General features: G+C 60.2%; 1 protein-coding gene across 6 annotated transcripts in view; it reads right to left on the reverse strand.

Annotated features, from left to right (window-relative positions):
* WDR86 (WD repeat domain 86) overlaps positions 1 to 21,058 on the reverse strand; it is a 34,265-nt gene extending 13,207 nt beyond the window's left edge. For 2 of the 6 annotated variants that reach the window (XM_045496226.1, XM_045496224.1), the window contains exons 1-5: positions 20,405 to 21,039; positions 11,194 to 11,335; positions 7,907 to 8,321; positions 4,494 to 4,629; positions 1,229 to 1,332 (exon numbers count right to left, since the gene is read on the reverse strand). In XM_045496226.1, coding sequence (XP_045352182.1) covers positions 1,229 to 1,332; positions 4,494 to 4,629; positions 7,907 to 8,321; positions 11,194 to 11,335; positions 20,405 to 20,627 — 1,020 coding nt within the window. In that variant the 5' untranslated portion in view covers positions 20,628 to 21,039. The other 4 variants (XM_045496221.1, XM_045496223.1, XM_045496222.1 and 1 more) reach the window with 4 other exon arrangements.
* Between the last annotated feature and the right edge of the window lie 566 nt (positions 21,059 to 21,624).

Below are 21,624 nucleotides of genomic sequence, written 5' to 3' on the forward strand. Positions count from 1 at the left end.
CGGCGCAGGTACTCGAGGTGGTCCCTCTCCCCGTCCTCCCTGAAATGCACCTCAGCTCCCTGGGAAGCTGCCATGGCCAGCAGGCCCCTGCAGCCGCAGCGGCGGCACCGAGAAGGGCTAGGGAGCGAGGGCTCCCAGACACAGTGGGCAGAACGCGCCGAGCCCCACGCCAGACCGCAGGGAAGGGACCCTCCTCCCTTCACGCAGAGCGGGAGCTCCGAAGCAGGGGTGACGCGTCCCCGTTGCCACCTAGACAGGCTGAAGAGCCGGGTCCTCGCCCTCTGGCCTCTCCCCGCGCGAGTGACACTGTAGGGGCCATCAGGCCTCAGCCCCTCACGTCGCCCCGGAGGAGGAGCAGGCCCAGGCCGGGTGTGTGAGCCCCCTGGTTCCGGGAACCCCTCCTCCTCCTGAGAGGAAGCCGAGAGTTTGCGGAACAAAAGACATATTTCAGGGCGCTTTGAAAGGCGTGTATTTCGGTTCTTCGCGAGTGTCCTCCAGACAGTTTGCCAAACTAATGACAATTGCGGCTCGGTGGCTTTTTGAAGAAATCCCCGTTTCCTCCCAGGAAAGGCTTGGCTTCTGGGACCTCGGCGGGGCCGCAGGCCCTGGGTCGGGAGGGTCCCGCGGGCCAGAGGCGCAGACCTGAGGGCAGGGGCCACTCGGCCGGGGGCGGGGGGGGGGGGAAGGGTCGGGCTGGAGGGGGGTGCGGAGGAGACTCCGTCCCCGAGGGCGAGCACGGTCCCCCTCCACGGGACGGGGCTGCCAAAGTCCACGGACACGGAGGACGGGCAGAGCCCACTGCCCAGGTCGCGGGCAGGGGTCCGTCGGTCCGCCGGCAGGTGGGTCTCGGGCGCTCAGGCCGGCTGCAGGGGCGCGGCGGCGCAGCCCACCTTGTTGCTGAAGAGGCGGGAGCGGCCGCGCGCGGGGGCGGCGGGGCGCGGCGGCGGCGGCGGCGCGCACGGGAGGCCGCGCACGTCCCAGAGGCGCAGCGCGCCGTCGTGCGAGGCCGTGTAGAGCACCTGGCCGTGCACCTGCGGGCGCGGGGCGGCGCGTGGGGCGGCGCTGCGGGGGCGCGGGGCCAGCCCTCCCGCCGCGGGGCCCGCAGCTCCGGACGCCGGCGCGAACGCCACCTACCTCGCCGACTCCGCCGGGGGCGGCCTCCCCCTCCCCGCCGAGGCCGCCGGGCTCGCCCTTGCTCAAAGCCCGGGAGCCGGGCGGGAGCGCCTACCTGGATGCAGTTGATGACGAAGGCGTGACCGCGGAACACCCTCTGCAGCGCTCCAGACTCGGCGTCGAAGGCGCGCGCGCGGGCGTCCCCGCTGCCCGTGAACACTGCGAACACAGGGCCACGCTGCCTCCACCTCCTCCGGGCGCCGCGGGGCGGGGAGCAGGGAGGGGCGGGGCGGGAACGGTGACGCCCGTCCGCCCGCCTCACGGGGAAGCCAGAGGGTCCACATAGGAACTAGCAGAAGCCCCTTGAAAGGAAGGAGGCGGCACCTTCATTATCCTACCACGTGCCTGGCAATGCAGGGTGACCACCCCCTCCTTGCGCCGCAGCCAGCTCCGCACGACTGCGGCTGCGCCGGCGCCGCCCTCTCAGGTGCTCCTACTCCTCCTGAGTACCAACCACCTCGACCCACGTTCCCCCTCAGACCATTTGGTGGAAGCCTTTTAAGCCTTTGGTGAGGCGTGGCTTCCCTGCTACAAGGCCCCTCCCTGCCTTGGGGTGGGGGCAGTCATACACCCCCACCATCTGAGCAGCCTACTGGGGCAAGGACCAACCAGAAATTCGTTCCTCCCCCTCCTCAGTAATGAACCTGGCCCTCCAAACAGAGCCTCTGGGGTTCGCTAGAGTGCCCCCGCCCAACCCCTCACAGGGGAAGCCCCCGGATTCCGCCTAAGCTACATTAGAACTTAGGTCAAGAGTTCCCAGACTCCGGTGATCACCTGGAGGGCTGGCTAAGACCGACTGCTGGGCCCACCTGAGTGTCTGTGTTAAAAGGTCTGGGAACCCACATGTCTAACCAGTTCCAAGTGCTGCTGCTGCTGGTCTGGGACCACACCGAGGACAGTGACCATAAGAACCCCCTCGTTTATTTATTGTCTTAGCCTGGGTTCTCCCAGAAGTGAGCCCTGACGCTAGGATCTGGGTGCAAACACTTTGTGAGCGCATTCCACGAGGTGGGGAGAGAAACAAGAAGGAAGGAGGCCCATACAGGTGTATTAGTGAGCAGGTGACTGCTGGGGCCCTTGGGAGAGGGTGCAGAGCATGTCTCAGAGTTGTCCCCCGGCGGCGGGGGGGGGGGGGGGGCAAGGATGCTGGATGACTAATCCACAGTTCCCATCAGTCATTGGTTGAGGGCCTCTCTTGTGGGTATCAGGAACCAGCCCTCCTCCGACCTGCTCCTCACGGGAAAACACCCTAGCACAGAGGACCTCAGCTGCAGCAGCAGAAGTTACCCACAGCACCTGCTACCCCCACCCAGCAGCCTAGCGAGCCATGGGGCCTCCCTAGCCTCGGGGATCTATTCCTTACCCCACTAACTGCTTCACCTGCCTATTCCCAGCCTTGCTGCTAAAGCCACTGGTGAATGTGGCTCTGGGGGGAGGGCGGGTTCCTTCCTGGGTCTCTTCTGTTCCTTTCTGCTTCCCCTCCCCCAACCCAGTGTGGCTGCTGGGCACCAGGTGGGCGAGAAGAGGGTCAGGAATTAAGTCTGATCAGCCTGCACCCTGTTGGCAAAGACCACGGACCAATTTCCTTAATAGCGGGCAGCAGGTAGGGGCCATCCCAGCTGCTGCCAAGGTGAGGCGCTCTGGACAGCTTTCATCTTTTTACATTAGAGGTTCTGACTTGGGAGCAGAGCCATAATCACACTTACAGGCTTGGACACAGGAAAAAGGAAAAAAATAAATTTTCCGTGTCAGACACCTAAATCCTGAGGGCATCTCAGGCTCTATTTTCAGAGATCCACATTCTGTCTTCATCAAACACCTGTGCTGTGAAATCAACTGGAATTTTCTGCTGTGTCTCTTCCCACCCCTCTGCTCCCTGTGTGTGTGTGTGTGTGTGTGTGTAAAAAGAGGGGGGAAGGGGGTGCTGATGGCAACACATAACGCTGGGGATTGTTTGGGGAAACAGATACGTTCAGGAACCTGGGAGCCCCACTCCCATGCAGGTGCGATGTGATGAGGTTTGGGGGGTGGGGAGGGCGATTGCTTCTTCGAACAGTGTCTGTTTTCTGGGCATGTCTGGGGGTGAACATGTGCCAAGCCCGCAGGACAGAGCCAGCAAAGCTCAGGTGTGTCAGTTTGAGACCTGTGGGCCAGACAGCTTGTTGCCTACCCGATAAGCCAGTCTGTCTGTCTTTCTTTCCAAACTAGCCCTGATTCATCCTGGAAGCAATATCCCAGATAAGAGATTTTATTATTTAGTCCTTGCAGGCTGTGGTCAAAGAGGTATATGCACAGAGCCTTTGGGCAGGGCTTCCAACAAAGATCTTTTTTGTTTTGTTTTGAGAGACTGATAGAGTATGAGCAGGGGAGGGCCAGAGAGAGAGGGGGACACAGAATCTGAAGCAGGCTCCAGGCTCTGTCAGCACAGAGCCGGATGCGGGGCTTGAACTCATGAACTCCAATATCATGACCTGAGCTGAAGTCGGCTGCTTAACCGACTGAGCCACCTGGGTGCCCCTAAGAAAAATCTTTAAAGGGACTCCTCAGCTGGAGCACCTGGGTGGCTCAGTCGGTTAAGCATCTGACTCTTGATGCTTGGCTCAGGTCATGATATATCACGGTTTGTGGGTTTGAGCCCCATGTTGGGCCCGCACTGACAGTGTGGAGTCTGCTTGGGATTCTCTCTTCCTCTCTCTCTCTGGCCCTCCCCTGCTTGTGCGCGCTCTGTCTCTCTTTCAAAATAAATAAACTTTAAAAAAAAAAAAAAAGGATCTACTCAGATAAGAGATGCATTCTTTTGCCCTTCCCTCTTCTTCCTGTCTAAAACATGACATGATGGCTGGAGCTCCAGCAGCTATCTTAAACCATGAGGTCCCCTAAAGGATAGAAGATATGTGCTAAGGGTGATGTGCAAAGTGATCAAAGGAGACTGGGTGCCTGACTGACTTGGTGCAACCATCCATTCCTGTCTAGACTGCCAGCCTCTGAAATTCTACCTGAGAAAAATAAACCACTGTTTCATTTAAAGCACTGTTACCTGGGCTCTTGTCTGTAGTCAAACCTAATGCCAGGTGAACCCTAACCCTAACCCTAACCCTCGTTTGGACCTTCTTTGGAAATAACGCCGCAGGCACATGTACGGGGAGGGGGGTGGGCTGCTGGTCCTCCCGACTGGCCGCTGAGGCTCACGAAGGGAACAGTCGACTAAGAAGCAGAGAGGCAGAGAGGCCCCGAGTGAGGGAGGACTTGGTAGGGTGAGGAGTGGAGGGCACAGGCAGGTTGGGGTGGCGTGGGGACCGCCGGCGACAAGGGTCACTTACAGGTGCCCGCGTGGTATTTGAGGGCGCTCACGCTGTGTCCGTGGGCTGCAAACGTGCGCACGCGCTCCCCCGTGTCTGCCAGCCAGCACTTGACCGTCCGGTCCGCGCTGCCCGAGTACACGTGCCGGTTCACGAGCTGGGGGGAGGGAGGAGAAGGGCGGGTCAGCACCAGACTTCCGGTCCTGCTGGCGGCAGCAGGCGACTCGGAGGCCCCCTCCAAATCTCTCTGGCTAACAGGGGAGGGGCGTGTCCGGGTCTCCCTGGAAACCGGATGGGCAGGAAACGGCCCGGCCTGCGGGACCCACCCAGCGGCCCACTCCGGCGCCCAAGAATCCTGTCGCTTGGCCCTGGGCCAAGTCACTGACTCTGCCCGCGCCTCCCTCGGGGGGTGCAGAGCGGGCCTGTACAGCGCTCGGCACCCTAAGAGCAAGGACCACGAAAGGTTCGCGGTGCTGTCATTACGGCTTCAGCAGCTCCCTACTGAAGGAGAGGCAGTGCCTGGGAAGGTTAACGTGAATCCACCCGCCGCCACGGCCAGGCGGCCCCAGGGGTTTCCGGCTGAGGAAAGGGCTCCCGGGGCGGGGCTCTCACTCTGCACCTTTGCACGCAGAGGTGCATATAGGAAAGAGAAAGGTCTAGAGGTACCCTGACTGGCCGCAGTTATGTCCAAGGGAGATCTTTGCCACCCGGGGGCCGTCCCTGGGTCCTGACCTCCTGCGCCTGGGGCTGCCCTGGTGGGGAGGGAGGAGGCCCTGGAGACAGGCTCCCCCACTTCCCGCCCACCCTGGCTCACTAGAGTGGCATTCCCAGCCCTGCTTGGTGTGGCGGGAGGTAAGGAAAGGGCCTGGGAGAGAAGGGAAGGGGCTTGGGGAGGCCCCCTCCCAGGAGTAGGGGTAGTGTACTGGCCTACCCCTTGGCCTGCCAAGGTAGTGTACTGGCCCAAGGAACTGCAAAGAAAGACTATTAAAAGAACCCTGCAGATTCCTCTAGACAAAACCCCACGCAGCACCTCTGGGTGGCAGTGATGCAGAGAAGAGAAAGTTGGGCGAGGAGGGCAGGCGAGAAGCCCTGGAGAGAGCTCTTCCTGATGGTGCCGGGGCCCAGAGACCCCTGGGGGCGTAGGAAAGATGAGGCCCTTCCTGGGGGGGGGGCGGGCAGCAGGCAGCTGGCCTGGAGCACGTACAGGCTGGCCACCGGCCTCCCCCACCTGCCCCAGGCCCTCCTAGCTTGAGAGCCCGATCCCGGCCACGCTCTGGGCCGCTTTCCACTCCGGTTCCCACGGCTGACCCGGTTTCCCCACGTCATCTCCCAGTTTAAATCCCAGAGGACAGGACTCTCGCTAGCCCAGGTTCTAGTTCCACCCGCAGCCACGGCACAAGTCAGACCTGGCTTTGGGCCGCTCACTGCGGCACAGGTGGTGGGACCTCGAGGAATACACTCGGCCTCCTGGAGGCGGAGGCTGCCGCTGGTTTCCGGAGGACACAAGGGGGGACACAGACAGGGCCCCTCTCCCCGGCCCTGCCCTACAGTCCTGATAGTTTACGACTGGCCCCGGCCAACAGAGCCTGACTTCTGGCCTCTCTTATTGTCCCCTCCCCAAGAACAGGGACACGTGTGACACCCGCATGCCCAAGGGGCTCCAGCAGGGCTCAGGACGTCACTCAGTCTTCTGGCTATCTGCAGCACCCTGCAGGGGCTCAGCTCCTGCCCATGTTCCAGCACCCCTTGCTGTCCTCTTTCTTTGTGGGCAAGCCGCCCCCCGGGATGCCTCCTCATGCCGCCCCCGCACTGTGCCTGCCCCCTGCTTCCTGACCGTTCCCCGGCATCTGTCGCTGTCCCCAGCATCCGTGGCTGCGTGCCGCTCAACCACGCAGAGGAGGCGCTGAGACCCCACGGCTGCCGGGGCGGAGGGGAGCTATCTCCTGCTCCCCACGTAGCGTGTCCCAACAACGTGGGGCCTGCCACGCTGTGTTTAAAAGTGACCAAGCAGCACAATTTCAGAGCACAAATCCGAGGCCAAGGAAACGCTCCAAGCGTGTCGTCCTTGGCGGCCTGAGGCCTCGCCGTTCCCTTGGGCTGCTTTCCCGGGGGAACGCCCACAGGGAACAGCGGGGCAGTTTGGGGAGGCCAGAGGAGGCCCGAGGCAGATGGGGAAGCAGACAGACCCTGACGGGGGCCTATCACAAAGGACACAGGTCCTGCAAGACCTCCCTCAGCCAAGACAGCTCCGAGGGGGTGGGGCTCACGGGCCACGCCCCTGCCACGGGATCCACCCAAACAGGCGGCAGGATGAGGCTTGCGAGCCTGGGACTCTGCCGTGGAGGCCCTGGGGTGCACGCCTCTCCCCCTCAGCTCACAGCAGCAGGTACACCAGCACGGGGGTTAGAGGAGCCGCCGGGCCAGGCTGCGGGGCACAGCGGGGCTCTGGACAGTCCACCTCTTGGGCGGAACTGCCAGAAGAGGCCCCCTGACTCCCCCACGGTTCAGGCCCCGTCGCACCTTTCTAAGCTGCTGGTCACGAGGACAGGTGACGTGTGCAGCCCCGGGTACCAATCCTCCTCTGCCCCTTAGCAGCTGTGAGGCGTGCGGCAAGCTGCTGACCCTCTCTGAGCCTCTGTCCTCGCACGTGCCCCATGAGAAAACGTAAGCACGTCTGTTAGATGCTTAACAGCAGCAGAAACAAGCAGAACAAGCCGTGCACGGGCCACCGTGCTGTGCCTACAGCGAATCCATCGGATCCTCTCGACCCCCGGGGGTGGGCGTCACTTCACGCTCAGAGGCCCCGAGCCAAAATCTTGGGGCCGGACGTGTTTCAGGAGCTTTTGGATTTTAGCAGCACGCTCCTGTCTCTACGGCAACAGGGTGCATATTCCCAGGAAGCGGGCAAAAGCGAATTACGACGAGCCTCCTCTCTGTCCAGGCTTTGCCACCAACTAAGTTTTGCTGCCGAGCCTACATCTTTAAGAAGTCTTCAGGTTTTAGAACGTTTGCATTTAGGAATCGTGGACCGGGGGCTCGTGGGTCGGTAGACCTAGTCCTCACCTAACGTGTGAGGAGACCAGAATTTGCGTGTGGAGCACAGCCTTAACCCCCGGATCTGTGAACGTGACTGTATTTGGAGACAGGGTCTCAAAGGAGGTGGCTAAGTGAACTTGAATTCACTAGGGTGGGCGTCTCATCCGCTCGGACCGGCGTCCTTGTCAGCAGAGGAATTCTGGATGCGGAGGGGAGACCGCGTGAGGACGCAGGGAGAAGACCTCCGGCTACAAGCTGGCACCTTGGCCTTGGCCTTCCAGCCTCCAGAACCGTGAGACCCTCCGTCTCCGTTGTCTGAGCCCCACCCCCCTTCCCCGGTCCGTGGCAGCTGGGAGGATGCCTCCCTGGCGGACAGGCAAGGGCCGGGCGGATCTCACCTCCAGACAGATGACGGGGCCCTGGTGCTCCCTGAACACCCGCAGCTGTTCCCCGCTCAGGATGTCCCAGGCGCGGATGGTGGCGTCGGTGCTGCCGGTGAAGGCCGTGTGACTGGGCGTGTCCAGCACAAGGCAGAGCACGGCGCCCGTGTGGCCCCGCAGGGTCTGCCAGCAGCCGCCGCCGGCCACCTGCCACACCCTGGCTGTGCCGTCTGTGCTGCCCGTCACCAGCAGCCCCCCGGCCTCCTCGGCGCAGGGGGCCCCGGGCAGGTCCCACGGGGCGGAGTAGGCGAGGGTCAGCACGCAGTTGCGGTGGCCCCGGAACTCCTGGGACACCTGCCCCTTGTCCACGCTCCAGGCTCGAGCTGTCCGGTCGTAGGAGCCGCTGAACAGCTGGTTGTCGGCCACCAGGATCCTGGAAGGAAGAGGGAAGGGCAGGAGTCACACCGTGCAGGGCAGCCCCACGGCCCGTCCCAGGGGCCCTTTGTCTGCTGTCCCGCGTGTCCAGGGAGCCCAGGGAACTTCGTGTGGGAGGAGCAGAGGGGCCCCCCCGAGTGGACATGGCCACGACGCGCTGTCTCGTTTTGGTGAATGCTAAGAAGCCCTCGGAACATACACGTCTGTCTTGACGCGGCGCTCCGCGTAACGTCCCGGGCTCTGTCCACACACCCGCCCAGGGGAGCGGCTGAGGGAGCCCCTGGAACCGGCGTGTGTGGCCAGTGTGGGGGCAGAGCGGGCAGGACCCCGCGCCTCCCCCTCAAGAGGCGCCCGGTGCTCCCTCTGCCGGCGAGCCTGGCGCAGGTAGGGGGAGGGCCGGACCTCGAGGAGAGCAGACGTCCCACCCGCACGCGGCCCACGCCGCTCTCCGCTGGGCGGTCCTCCCGGCCCACGGGTCATTAGGGAGGCCGAGCACACCGTGACACGCGCTCTGTGTCCGACTCCCTTCTTCCCTGACACCCAGTAGGTATGGTTTTCACGACACGCGTGTCTCTAACGGAAAGTGACGAGTTGACACCACGTGGCATCAGAGGTGATGCCCTGGGGGCCTGAGTCCTGCCCCGTCGGGCCCGGCACGAGAAGGCAGGGACCCCAAGGCCTGGCCGGCACCCCACCCCCACCCCCGCCCAACGCACACACCCGGCCCGGCTCTGAAAACATGGGAAGAAGTGAATTCCACGTGGTGGCCCCAGGGATACTGCACAGTCGTGAGCACTTACGTCGTGATGCAATACACGAAGACTTAGTATCTACCCAGAACTATCAGGTTTTGTTTGTTTTTTTTTAAGTCTATTTCTTTATTTTGAGAGAGAGAGAAAGACAGAAAGATCGGGGGAGAGGCAGAGGAGAGGGAGAAAGAGAGAGAGAGAGGGAGAATCCCGAGCAGGTTCCGTGCTGTCAGCACAGACCTTGTCTCGGGGCTCAGACCCACGAACCGTGAGATCATGACCTGAGCTGAAACCAAGAGTCAGACACTTAACCACCTGAGCCACCCAGGCGCCCCCAGAACTATCAGTTTGGAACAGCAACCTCTCAAAAGTGGTGTGTGTGTGCTCAGCCTAAGCCTGGCAGACTAGAATTTCTAGCCTTCATTGTCCGGGTTTGCTTTTGAGGAGCAGCTGATAGTTTCCGGCTACAACCTGAGAGCAAGCTGGTCACCTGAGATGTGGCCTGTCCTGTCCGCCCCAGCCCCAGCCCCAACGGGAGAATCCCACACACCCGTGCTTTTCCTTGGTCACTAACTTTTTTTTTTAATGCTTTATTTATTTTTGAGACAGAGACAAAGCATGAGCAGGCGAGGGGCAGAGAGAGAGGGAGACACAGAATCTGAAACAAGCTCCAGGCTCTGAGCTGTCAGCACAGAGCCCGACGTGGGGCTCGAACTCACCGAGTGTGAGATCATGACCTGAGCTGAGGTCGGACGCTCAACCGACTGAGCCACCCAGGTGCCCGGTCACTAACTTCTTCCTCAAGGAAGAGCTGCGGGAAATGGCCAGCAGGAGGTATGACCCCCTCGGCCACCTGTGTCATCTGGGCCCTGATCCTCAATGTCCGGACCTCACTTGCTCTAGCTAAAGAGGCAGGAGAATAGAAGCCCGGATGCTGGGGGCGCCTGGGTGGCTCAGTCGGCTGAGTGTCCGACTTCGGCTCAGGTCATGATCTCCCAGTTCATGGGTTCGAGCCCCGCGTTGGGCTTTGTGCCGACAGCTCGGAGCCTGCTTTGGATTGTGTGTGTGTGTGTGTGTGTGTGTGTGTGTGTGTGTGTCTGCCCCTCCCCTGCTTGTGCTCTCACTCTCTCAACAATAAATAAATATTAAAAAAAAATTAAAATAAATTTAAAAAGCAATGCAGATGCTGGAAGGCAGGAGGGCTCCCTCCAGGCCTTCTTCTCCACTCAGAAGCATCCTGAGCCGACACAACCCCCGGTCTTTCTACTGAGAGATGTTACCTGGTTCCTGCCGGGTAATAAGGTTCTGACCGCAGGCAGCACCACAGGCAGCTGGTACCCCAGTCAGTTAATGGTCGGTCTGGCCCCCCATTCCCTCCCACCGAGCCCTAAACCACTGGGCCAGTTTCTCACGCTGACCCAGCCTGTGAATCACACAAGCAGTGTCCCCTGTGACTGAGAACAGCCCTCCCTCTCCACCTGCCCTGGCCCAGCCCCTGACCCCTTTCCCTGACTGACTCAGCACGCCCCCCAGGAAGCCCCCACCCCCATCAGAGAGGCCTCGAGGGCCTGCGCGCAGGTGCCCGTCCCCCCTGGTTATACCGGGCCCTCCCTCTGGAGTTTAAGACAGCCACCACAAGTTGCATAAATAGTGTCAAATTGATCTGATCAGCAAAGGAAGTTTCACGGCTCAGCTCAGACCCAAATTCAAGAAGGAAAACTTCCAACCTCCTTGAGAAGGAGGGGGTGGCATATTTCAACCACGACACGGAAAGGAGAGGTTGAAAACCACTCTGGGCTCTATCTTCAGAACCAAACCCATTTTGCTCCAAAGCAAAGCCCCCGGTCGGTCCACCATCAGGTACCTGTTAAGCCACTTTGTCTGGAATTTGTTCACATCAGGAGGGGCCGTGGCCTCCAATGCCTTTCCCCGCACCTACCAGTGGGGCCCCCAAGTCGGGCATCCTTTCCCCAACCTCCTCCCGGACCCCCACATGCAGCCGGGGGACAGCCGTCCTGAGCCTCCGTGGCCACGCGCTCCCGACGACCTCCGTGCACGTCCACGGGCAGGCCTCCCCAGCGCTCAGTTCCTCCGGGGCAGGGGGTCCCTGGCCACGCTGACCTGTTCACGATGGACGTGTGTCCCCGGAACACCTGCAGGCACTGCCCGGTCCGCACGTCCCACTTCCGGATGGTACAGTCAGCGCTGCACGTGAAGGCGGCCTCGTCCTCCAGGTGGCAGAAGGTCACGTAGCTCTCGTGGCCTGCGGACGAGGCAGACACGTGAGTGTTCCAGGCCGTGGCAACTCTCGCGGGGGAAGGGAGCGTCTCAGGCGAGTCCGGAGCGACTGGCCCTTTGCAGGGACGATTGACGAGTCCAGGCTGGGAGTCTTGGGAGCGATGGGGCACCAGGAGAAATTCAGGGGGCACTCTCCCTGCCCCCAATCTTTTTTAAAAAACGTTTCTTTATTTTGAGAGAGAGAGAGTGCAGGGAAGCGGCAGAGAGAGAAGGAGAGGGTATCAAGCAGGCTTCACCCTGTCAGCACGGAGTCTGAGGCAGGGCTAAAACCCACAAACCGTGAGATCATGACCTGAGATCAAGAGTCGCCACCCACTGAGCCACCCAGGCGCCCCTACCCCCATCCTTCTGTTCCTTCCTCTTCGTCTCTCTCTCTGTCTTCCTCCTCCCTCCTCTTCTTCCCTCCCCCTTCCTCACTGGTTCCTTTCAGTCTTCAAACTTCGCAGGGGTTTGAATCCCCTTAGGCACTGAACAACCCGGTGTCCCAGAGGCAGGAGGCAAGGAGACCCAGGGCACACCGAACGCCTGGCTTAGCTCCTGGCGCAGGCCCGGTCTCACCCCTCCGCACCCCCATCTCCTGATGGGCCCTGGGGAGAGTACCAGTGCCCGCCTCCCGGGGCGGCTGTGCAGACGCAGTGCATGCTGGATGGTGGCTGTTCTTATGTTTGGGAAGAGACACTGGTCCCAAAGGTATCATCAGGCCCTGATTCTTGGAAACGAAACGTTGCCTTGCTTGGGGGGGGGGGGGGCGGGGGACACACATTTTCAGATGTAATGAAGGATTCCGAGATGAGGACAGTATCCTAGATTCTCAGGGTGGCCAGAAATCCCACCACAAGTGTCCCTGTAAGAAGGGGCAGAGGGAGATGTGAGGAACCCACAGAGAAGCCGCTGTGGAAACAGCAGTGACCGGAGGTGCCCTGAACACGGCTGATGCCACCCAAGCCAAGGAGTACCCAGCGGCCGCCGGAAACTGGCAGAGGCGACCAGCCCTCCCCTGCAGGGTTCAGAGGGACAGTGGCCCTGCCAACACCTCGGCTTTGGCCCAGCGACACCGATTTTGGATCTCTGGCCTCCAGAACCGGACCGGAATAAACTTGTGTCTTAGGGCGCCCAGTGTGACCAGTGGTCAGAGCAGCCGCAGGGAACTAATACAGAAGCAGAAACGACTAAGGCATTTTCTCTGCCCTCGAAGAGAGTACTGGCCCCGAAGGACAGACAGCGACAGGACACGTGCTGGACAGGGCATGACGGGGCCAACAGAGCAGAAGCCTGGGTGTCGCGGTGCCCGTGCCTATGTGGGGAGGAGAGAGCAGAGTGTCCCGCGACAGAAGATGTCACACACCAACGCAAGAAGGGACCCCGAGGCCAGAATTTAGGTGCTTGGCAGCAATGGTGGATCCCGCACGGATACAGCGAGGGTGGAGGTCTAGGGCAGAGGGAGGGCCACACAGAGCCTGGGGTCTTGGCCAAGGGCACCTGCCCGTCCAACTGCTCACAGTGCAATTGTCAGTCTTTTGACTGTCACCGTGGCTGTGGGATCAAGGCTCACAGAGCAGCTCTGGAAGCTGTCAGGTGCCCTGTCATAGGAGGCCTGTCCTTCAGGTCAACACGTTTCCACCTCGGATAACCACTCTTGATAGCAAACTGAACCTGAGTGTGTTTTTAGAAGAATCCAGGGACCAGAAAACCAATAGAATCAAAGGAACGTTGGGGCGCCTGGGTGGCGCAGTCGGTTAAGCGGCCGACTTCAGCCAGGTCACGATCTCGCGGTCCGTGAGTTCGAGCCCCGCGTCGGGCTCTGGGCTGATGGCTCAGAGCCTGGAGCCTGTTTCCGATTCTGTGTCTCCCTCTCTCTCTGCCCCTCCCCCGTTCATGCTCTGTCTCTCTCTGTCCCAAAAATAAATAAACGTTGAAAAAAAAAAAAATTAAAAAAAAAAAAAAAGGAACGTTTGACCTAAGATCCATTTCACAGAGAAGGAAATTGATGAGTTCAAATATCTACACGCGTGGGCTATATTAATTACGTTGAAGATTGCGGTCAAGGGGCGCCCGGGTGGCTCGGTCGGTTGAACGTCCAACTCTTGATTTTGGCTCAGGTCATGATCCCAGGGTTGTGGGCCCGAGCCCTGTGTCAGGCTCCGTGCCAAGCATAGAGCCTGCTTGAGATTCTCTCTCTCTCTCTGTCAAATGAATAAAGTGTTATCAGATAGGGATTCAGAATCTCCTGGGCAGTTTCAAGCTGATTTGCACTTTTTGAGGGGCCCTGGGTTTTAGTTTAGTTGCTCTTGGAAGAACCCAACTCCCTGGGTTTTAGGAAACAGAATTAAAAAAAAAAAAAAAGACAGAAAGGAAGACATGTTTTTCAGTCTTCTTGGATAGCATATACCAGGCCTCTAAGAGAACGACGTTTGTGTGAATTAAGTAAACACTTGAAGAGGGCGCAGATTATGTTTCCCTTAAAATACACGTCAGTTTAAAAGTCGAGGGCAAAATGTGTTTGGCAAAACACAGCCCAGCTTTTTTGCCAACCCCAAAATGTTTATAAAACATTTTAAGATTGTCAACAAACTTTCCCTGAAACCAGAGCTGCCGTGGGGAGGGCTCAGCGCCGTCTGAGGAACCACCTGGCTTGCTCAGCGTGGCTGGAAGGCAGCCCGGTGTCCCCAGGGCAGGCGGGCGCGGGCCAGGCGACCCCTGCGGGAACACCCCGCAGTCTCCTACCCACCCCGTGCAGCCCGGCGCCAGCCAAGCCAGGAGACGCTTCCGCAGGGGCATCGGCCCCTTTCTGGCCGCTTCCGTCCTGCCTCAACAGCATCTGACAGCAGGAAGGCAAAGTGCCAAGTGTACAGGAGGCCAAGAAAAGCACTGGAAAACAGTGTGGCGAGTAAACCATGGCATCTCCACTCAATGAAGCCATAGCCACTAGCCCAGGCATGGGAAGGCCATGAGATGTGGGACCGATTATACGACCCGTGGAAGCCAAAAGAAAAAAGAAAAGAAAAAAAAAGATATATACAATAAAAGTATAAACACCTAGAAACAAAGACTTGAAGAAAAGAGTTAATAATGAAAAGAATTTCTTCGATGTTTAAAAAAAAAAAAAAAAAAAAAATCTCATGTCTGAAGCCGGGCCAGGCTGACCCTCTGCCCTCTCGGGCGCCTGGCCCTGGGCTGGCTGAGGCTCCCCGCGGCGGTCAAGGCCCTCCCAGGGACAAGCCCCTTCCTGTGCGCCAGGCACCCCCACATCTGAAAACCCACACTGAACGAGTCCCAGCTCCGAGCCCTGCCCGCAGACGCTGCAGAGCGGGTCCCTGCCTGCAACCCACGGGCCGTGTGACAGGGTCCACCGCCCCCAGCCTACAGGGTCGGGGGGGGGGGGGGGGCGGGGGGGGGAGGGATGGGGGAGGCTGGGGAGAAGGAGGGCCCATCAAGTCTCCAGGGTCCACAGCGCTGCCACCACCACCACGAGCTGTTGGAATTGTGTAGAATAAGCAAAACAAAGCCAAACTAAAAATAAACATTTTTGAAGGGATAAAGAATGCAGATAAGACGCAACTATTATGTTCAAAAGGACAGGCTGAGGCCAGGGGTTTTCCGTTTCTGCCAATGTCGTCCGGCCCTCCCCGCCTCCCTGGCAGCGCCCCTCAGACTCGCTGGAGGCTCCAAGTGGCCCCTCCACGTGCTGGAGAGACCGCTCGGGGCATCGGCCACCCAGGGGCCGCGGTGGCAGAGGTGGGCTGGCTGGCGTGGGCCCCACCGGAGCTGGAACGTGCGTCCGACTCACTTGGCTTGAAAAGCGGATCCGCTTTCCCCTCTGTGTCCCTGGCAAGTCTTGGGTCTCCCCCGGGGGGGGGGGGGGGGCTCCAGGCTGCTCACTGCGGTTCCCCCACCCCCTGGTGGCTCCCCCGCCCCCCAGCTGCCCGCAGGGTTCAGACAGCTGGGAGCCCCAGCAGGAGACTTTAGGGCAGGATCTGTTGGCCTGCAGCCATGCTCACACCTCCCTGGAGGGAGGCCTCTGCCGGGGCTACAGTGAACTTCCCAGCCTTGCTCCTTCGGGGCTAGGAGCGATGACCCCTTGACCCCTGCTGGTGCAACCACAGGTCCTGCGGTTCCCCTATGCTATGCCCACATTTGGCAAGTGTCTCTATTAACCTCTCCTTGAGCCACCACCTTGAGGGTGCCATTTTGTTTCCTGCCGGGACCTGCCTCACGGAGCCGCCTTGGTGATGGGCCAGAGCAGTGAGCCCAGAGCACGGAAGGGGTGGCTGAAACGGACGGTCTCGGACAAAACCAGCAAAGAGTCCGCTTCGGGCCACCTGCCCCGAGCTCCCAGCCAGGACAGGCTGGTGCTCTTGTCGCTGCGGCTGCCACCGGCGCTGTCGTCCCGCCTGGCTTCTGTCAGCCCACGCCCTCAACCAGGCGGCCTCGACCTGTGCCCTCCTCATGCCACAGCCGCAGGGAGCTGCCCACCCCCAGACAGTGGTCTCCCAAGAGCTGCAGAAATGAAATCACCCAGCCCGGGCTTCCTTCACATCCATCCTTAAAACCGCATTTTGATGGAACTCTTCTTTGACAAAGTTACTAATGATCCATGTCTGAGAGCCTTCCCTGTGCCCCCCACATGCTTCTTTAAAAATACGTAGACGATTCAGAAAGCCCACTTCTCGGTATATACACAAAGGGCCTGTTTGCACGGCCAAGTTCACGGCAGTGAACTCCCCTCGCGAGAGTCAAGTGAAAGCAACACAAGTGTCCACCGACGGGCGAACGGGCAAAAAAAATGCAACAACCAAACAGTTTGCAGCCTTCAGAAGGAAGGAAATCCTGACACCTGCTACAGCATGGACGAACCTCGAAAACATCATGCTCAGTGGGATGAACCAGTCGCCAAAAGAGAAACACGGTAATGACTGCATTGTGCGGGGTCCCCAGAGCAGTCAGATCCACAGAGGCAGAGAGCAGAATGAATGTGGGGGGCGGGGGGGTGGGGAGAAATGGGGTTATTGTTCAAAGGGGACACAGTTTCAGTTTTACAAGACGACCAAGTTCTGGAGATGGGTAGTGGTAATGGCAGGACATTATGAGAGATTCATATCTCCAAACTGTACACTTAAAAATGGTCAAGATGGTAAATTTGATGCAACATGTTTTCTATTATAGTTAAAAAATTGGGGCGCCTGCGTGGCTCGGTCGGTTAAGCACCCACCCTCAGCTCAGATCATGATCTCTCGGTTCCTTAGTTCGAGCCCCGCGACAGGCTCTCTGATGTCAGCACAGAGCCTGCTTCAGATCCTGTCTCCCTCTCTCTGTGTCCCTTCCCTGCTCACGCTCTCTCTCTCTCTCTCTCAAAAATAAACGTTTAAAAAGTTTAAGAAGAAGGGGCACCTGGGTGGCTCAGTCAGTCAAGTGTTTGACTTCGGCTCAGGTCATGATCTCGTGGCTCGTGAGTTTGAGCCCCGCGTCGGGCTCTGTGCTGACAGCTCAGAGCCTGGAGCCTGCTTCGGATTCTGGGTCTCCCTCTCTCTCTGCCCCTCTTCCACTTGTGCTCTGTCTCTCTCTCAAAAATAAATAAAACATCAAAAAATAGATAAACATAAAAAATAAAAATAAGTAAGATTGTCCATTCCCTTCCAGGCCCACCTGGGCCAAGAGGCGAGCCCTGACTACCTCAGCGCGGACTTCCTGCTTTATCTGAAGTTCAAGTGCACAAAGCCCCCCAAGTTTAGCAACCCAACCTGCAAACTCTCTGGGGCAGCCATCTCCAAATCTCACACAGGCGCCCGGTAGAGCCAAGGGAGGGGTGCGGGCTCCGGCCAATGCCGCCCTGACTGCGTAAATGCGGGAGCACTGCTTAGCCCTTTGGAGCCTCAGTTTCCTCATCCACAAATGGGGATAATAAGGCTGTGAGAAGCAAATGAGGAAGAGCTTTGGAGCTGGCCAGGTACAGTGCCAACGAGACCTTCTTGTTTCGGGCGTGTTGACGTAGGCACGGAAGGTCAGACAACCAGTACGAGTCAGGAACTATTTGTTCATTGTTTTAATCCCTACCCCCCCCCCCAAAACACACACAACCTCATAAGGCTAGATGACTATTGTATCACCCCTAATTCACAGATAAAGAAACCAAGGCAAGAGAAGTAATGAGATTCGAACGGGAGCAGCCCAGCTCCAGAGCCACCTCCTAGGAATGCCCCCTCCCGCTCCCTGGTGGCGAGTAGGGGTCAACCTGATGGGCAGACGCCCACCAAGGCTTCCAGTAATTAGGGGTGTGCAGTTTGTTCACATGGAATTTAAAACAAACAGCACCCCTATCTTGCTAGAAGATGCTGTTAGGAGACAAGGACGCTGTGGGACAACCACAGTGGGTTGGAACCTTCACGCTGGGTCCCTTGCCACGCAGGAACAGACCAGGGCGGTGACCGCCATTTTGGGAAATGCTGCCTACCCCATTGAGCCAATGAAATGCCCCAAGTGACTAGGTACCCAATGGATACGAGAAAAAGAGGGGAAAGGAAAATTACATTAAATACAATTCTTCCCTTTACAGAATAATTGTCCGTTAAACCTGCTTTTTCTCCCCTTAAACCTGCTTTTCTTCACCTAGAGGTCACCGACCGCATTTGAAAGCCAGCTCTATTTTCTTTAAAAAGAAATTTTTTAAATGTTTATTTTTGAGAGAGAGAGAGAGAGAGAGAGAGAGAGGAGGGGCAGAGAGAGAGGAGGGGCAGAGAGAGAGGGAGACACAATGGGAAGCAGGCTCCAGGCTCCGAGCTGTCAGCAGAGCCCGACATGGGGCCCGAACCCAGGAACGGCGAGATCACGACCTGAGCCAAAGTCGGACCCTTAACCCACTGAGCTGCCCAGGCGCCCTCAGTTCCATTTTCTGAAAAAGCAAAGCTGCTGCGGGTCAGAAGCTGGGAGCAAGGACTAGTGCATATCCAAACTGACTCTTTTCTAAGTTTCTATTAGTGTGACTTCGTGATAAGGCAAGGTTATTCTGTCCCTTCTGTCCATGAAAATTCTTGAAGTGCCGATCTTTATAGCAGCAGAAACAATTCGGGTAAGTGCTCGGCAGTTTCTCAGTTTGATGGAGTTTTCTGTTGAGGGGGATGGCTCTCAGCCAGGGCACAGAGGCTGTTGGGGTCCTCTGGGGACAAGCCACTGTGAGGGCCACAAAGCGGGTGGTTCGGTTGTTGCCAGGCACAGAACTGGGTGGTGAGGACAGGGCAGAGCTGGGCAGGAGGGTGGGCCCTGGAGGCTCGGCCCAGGCTCTGGAACTGCCCACCAGGCCAAAACCACCCTGGAAAGGCCTGGAGCTCAACTAGGGAGGAAAGGCACCTACGAACTGGGCTCCCACCATGGGCACCAGCCCCAAGGTCTCCCTGGGGGCAGTGTGCCTCAGACCCACCCAGGAGCTTGTTAGAGGTGCAAATTCTAGAGTCCTACACTATGGGCCCACTGAAACTGCAACCTGGAAATGTGCATTTCTGAAAGCCCTCCAGACGAGTCTCGTGTCTGGGGGGCAATGCAGCTAGATTTTAAATTCTGAACAGATCTGGCGCACCTGGGTGGCTCAATCGGCCCGGCCTCAGCTCAGGTCACGATCTCGCGGTTTGTGGGTTCGAGCCCCGCGTCGGGCTCTGTGCTGACAGCTCGGAGCCTGGAGCCTGCTTCGGATCCTGTGTCTCCCTCTCCCTCTGCCCCTTCCCCCCTCACGCTCTGTGTCTCTCCATCTCTCAAAAATGAATAAACGTTAAAAAATTTAAATACATTTTGAACAGATCTTAGCTCTTCCAGATTTGGGTCGGTGCCTGTCAATCTGTGCGATGTTGGGGGCAGGGGGTGGCCAGGAACGTGTGTTGGTTTGTACCAGAATTTCCCGTCTCCACACCTACCCCCAAGTAACAGGCAATCCAAAATCCATTTCTCCCAGGCTTTGAAATATATCCCATAATGGCTTTTATTTAAAACCAACAGGGTTATTATTTGCCACTAATGAAGCTCCCTGTGCCTACATGTCTTGGAAGGCCCCGGGAGGCCACTGGGGACTTGCTGGTTATGGTGGAAAAACCAGGCGGTTATAAACAACCGCCGCGTGGAGAGCCTTGTGCTTCAAGGGGCTACTACCTGCGCTCGGGACAACAGCAACAGGGCTGGAGAGGGACCTCACAGTCCTGCAGTGCGGACACGTCACAGGGACCCACGGAAAGAAACGCATCGATCCTCCAGTGTGACGAAGTACACAGATACAAACCAACACGTGTGCGTTTGTGAAACTTCTATAAAACAACATGTCCGCCCACTACGTGTGCCTCCTGCCCCCGCATCGTGTTTCCAAATATGCTAACCCCCTTCTGAGAAACTTTCATCCATTCCTCTCCCACACCCCTTCATTCTCCAGCAGAAGAAACGAGGCTGCAGGGAGGGCAGGGCAGGGCGGTCAGATGGGGAAGGGAGGGGGGTTCCCATTTCAACCCTCCCCTCCCTCCCCCACAGGCTGCGTGACCCCGGGCAACTTATTTCCGGAATGCCTCGGTTTCCCCGTCTGCCCGAGGGGGATAACAGCCGCGTGAGGCCTGCACGCTGCAATGCTCCGTGCGGCGGGGTGGGGGGCTTGGCAAGCCCTGGCGGTGACCACAATGGCTCCTAGAGTTAAGGTCCCGGCCAAACGCCCCAGGGACAGCGAGAGGCCGGGGAAGGCGCTGCCTAGCCACAGGAGCGCGCCGAGGTGCGATTCCCGGTGGGGCGTTACAGCCGTAGTACCGGAAATGATTTCCCCGCACTGGGCTGACAGGTGACGGAAGCCCCACGCAGCGGGCGCCCCTCGGCCCACGGGTCGGGGTCACGGCCGGCTGGGCCCCCCGCCCCGCGCGCGCGCGCAGCCCGCGGCGCGCTCCCCCCCCCCGCCACGAGCGCCCCGGGCGGGGGCGGGGCTTGGGCGCGGGGCGGGGGGGGGGTCTGGGGGCCGCAGGGCTAAGGTCAGAAGGCGGGCGAGCGCGAGGGGAGGGAGGGCGCGGCGAGGCGGGTCTACCTTGCAGGAGGGCGCAGCACTGGCCGTCCGCGGTGCTCCAGAGCCGGGCCGTGCCGTCCTCGCTGCCCGTCAGCAGGCGCCGCCCGTCCGGGCTCAGGCTGAGCCAGTTGATGCCCCCGCGGTGGTCGGCGCAGACCCTCAGGGCCGACCCCCCGCCCCCCATGCCGCCGGTCCGCCGGGAGCCCCGGAGGCAGCGCCCCGCTAGGGAGGGGCGCCCCGGCATCCGCGCGGCGGCTCGCTGCGGCCGAGACCCGCGGCCATGGCCCCCCGCGGCGCACGGGGTGCGGAGGAGGGGAGGTGGGGGCCCCCGCTCCCGCGCCGCCCACCCGGCTTCCGGGCCCGCGGACCCGGCGGTGGGGGGAGGGGAGGGGGCTGCGCTGCAGGGGGGCGGCCCGCTGGGACTTCCCGGCCCCCACCGGCGCCGGCCGCCTCCGCTCCGCGCGCCCCACCTGGGCAGGCCCCTCCCTCCGAGGACCCCCGGGCAGCGGCGTCTCCGGGCGCGCCGGAAGCCTCGGGCCTCTTGGCGGGGTCCCGCGGCGGGGGTTGTGGGGGGAGCCCGGGAAGCCGAGCGCCCCGAGCCCCGCACGCCCTCCCCGGCCGGCGCCGCGCGCTCGGGGCGGCGAGTGTGGAACAATACGGTCCGGCCTGGCTCCTCCTCAGAGACCACCCCCCAACCTGTCCCCTCCCACTTTCCCGGCCGGCCGGCGCCCCAGCCCCCACCCCGGCACCCGGCCCTCAGGACCCACCGCCCCACGTGCGACTCCCCCAGCTGCCCCTTCGGGCGGGGACCGAAGGCCGGGACGAGGGAGGCGGAGGTGGACGCGGGGGTCCGGTGGGGTGAGACCCGCACGCCCGGGAGCTCCCTCGGGCCGGCAGCTGCGCGCCACCACGGGGCAAGCCTGCCCCGCTCCAGGCTCCCAGCCCTGATGGGGGTGCTGTAGGACGGTCCCCTTGTTGGAGAGCGCCCCTGGCCCGCCCTCGCTGGGAAATCACACACACGCCCCGAATTCTAAAGAAGTGCCGCCAGTGGGGTGGCGGCGGGTGAGCCAGGGGAGAGCGGCGCGGTAGGGTTTCCCGGAGGGGTCAGGTTCACCCATTCACGCGGCCGCGGGGTCCTCGGCGCCGGGCTTCCGCCGTCCTCGTGCTGGGGGTGCGGGGCCCCCACCCACCGATCCGTCTTTTGACATCCCCATCCCACCCCAGCTCCTCTGACGGTCCAC

This window comes from Leopardus geoffroyi, chromosome A2, assembly GCF_018350155.1.
Source record: "Leopardus geoffroyi isolate Oge1 chromosome A2, O.geoffroyi_Oge1_pat1.0, whole genome shotgun sequence".
NCBI lineage: Eukaryota > Metazoa > Chordata > Mammalia > Carnivora > Felidae > Leopardus > Leopardus geoffroyi.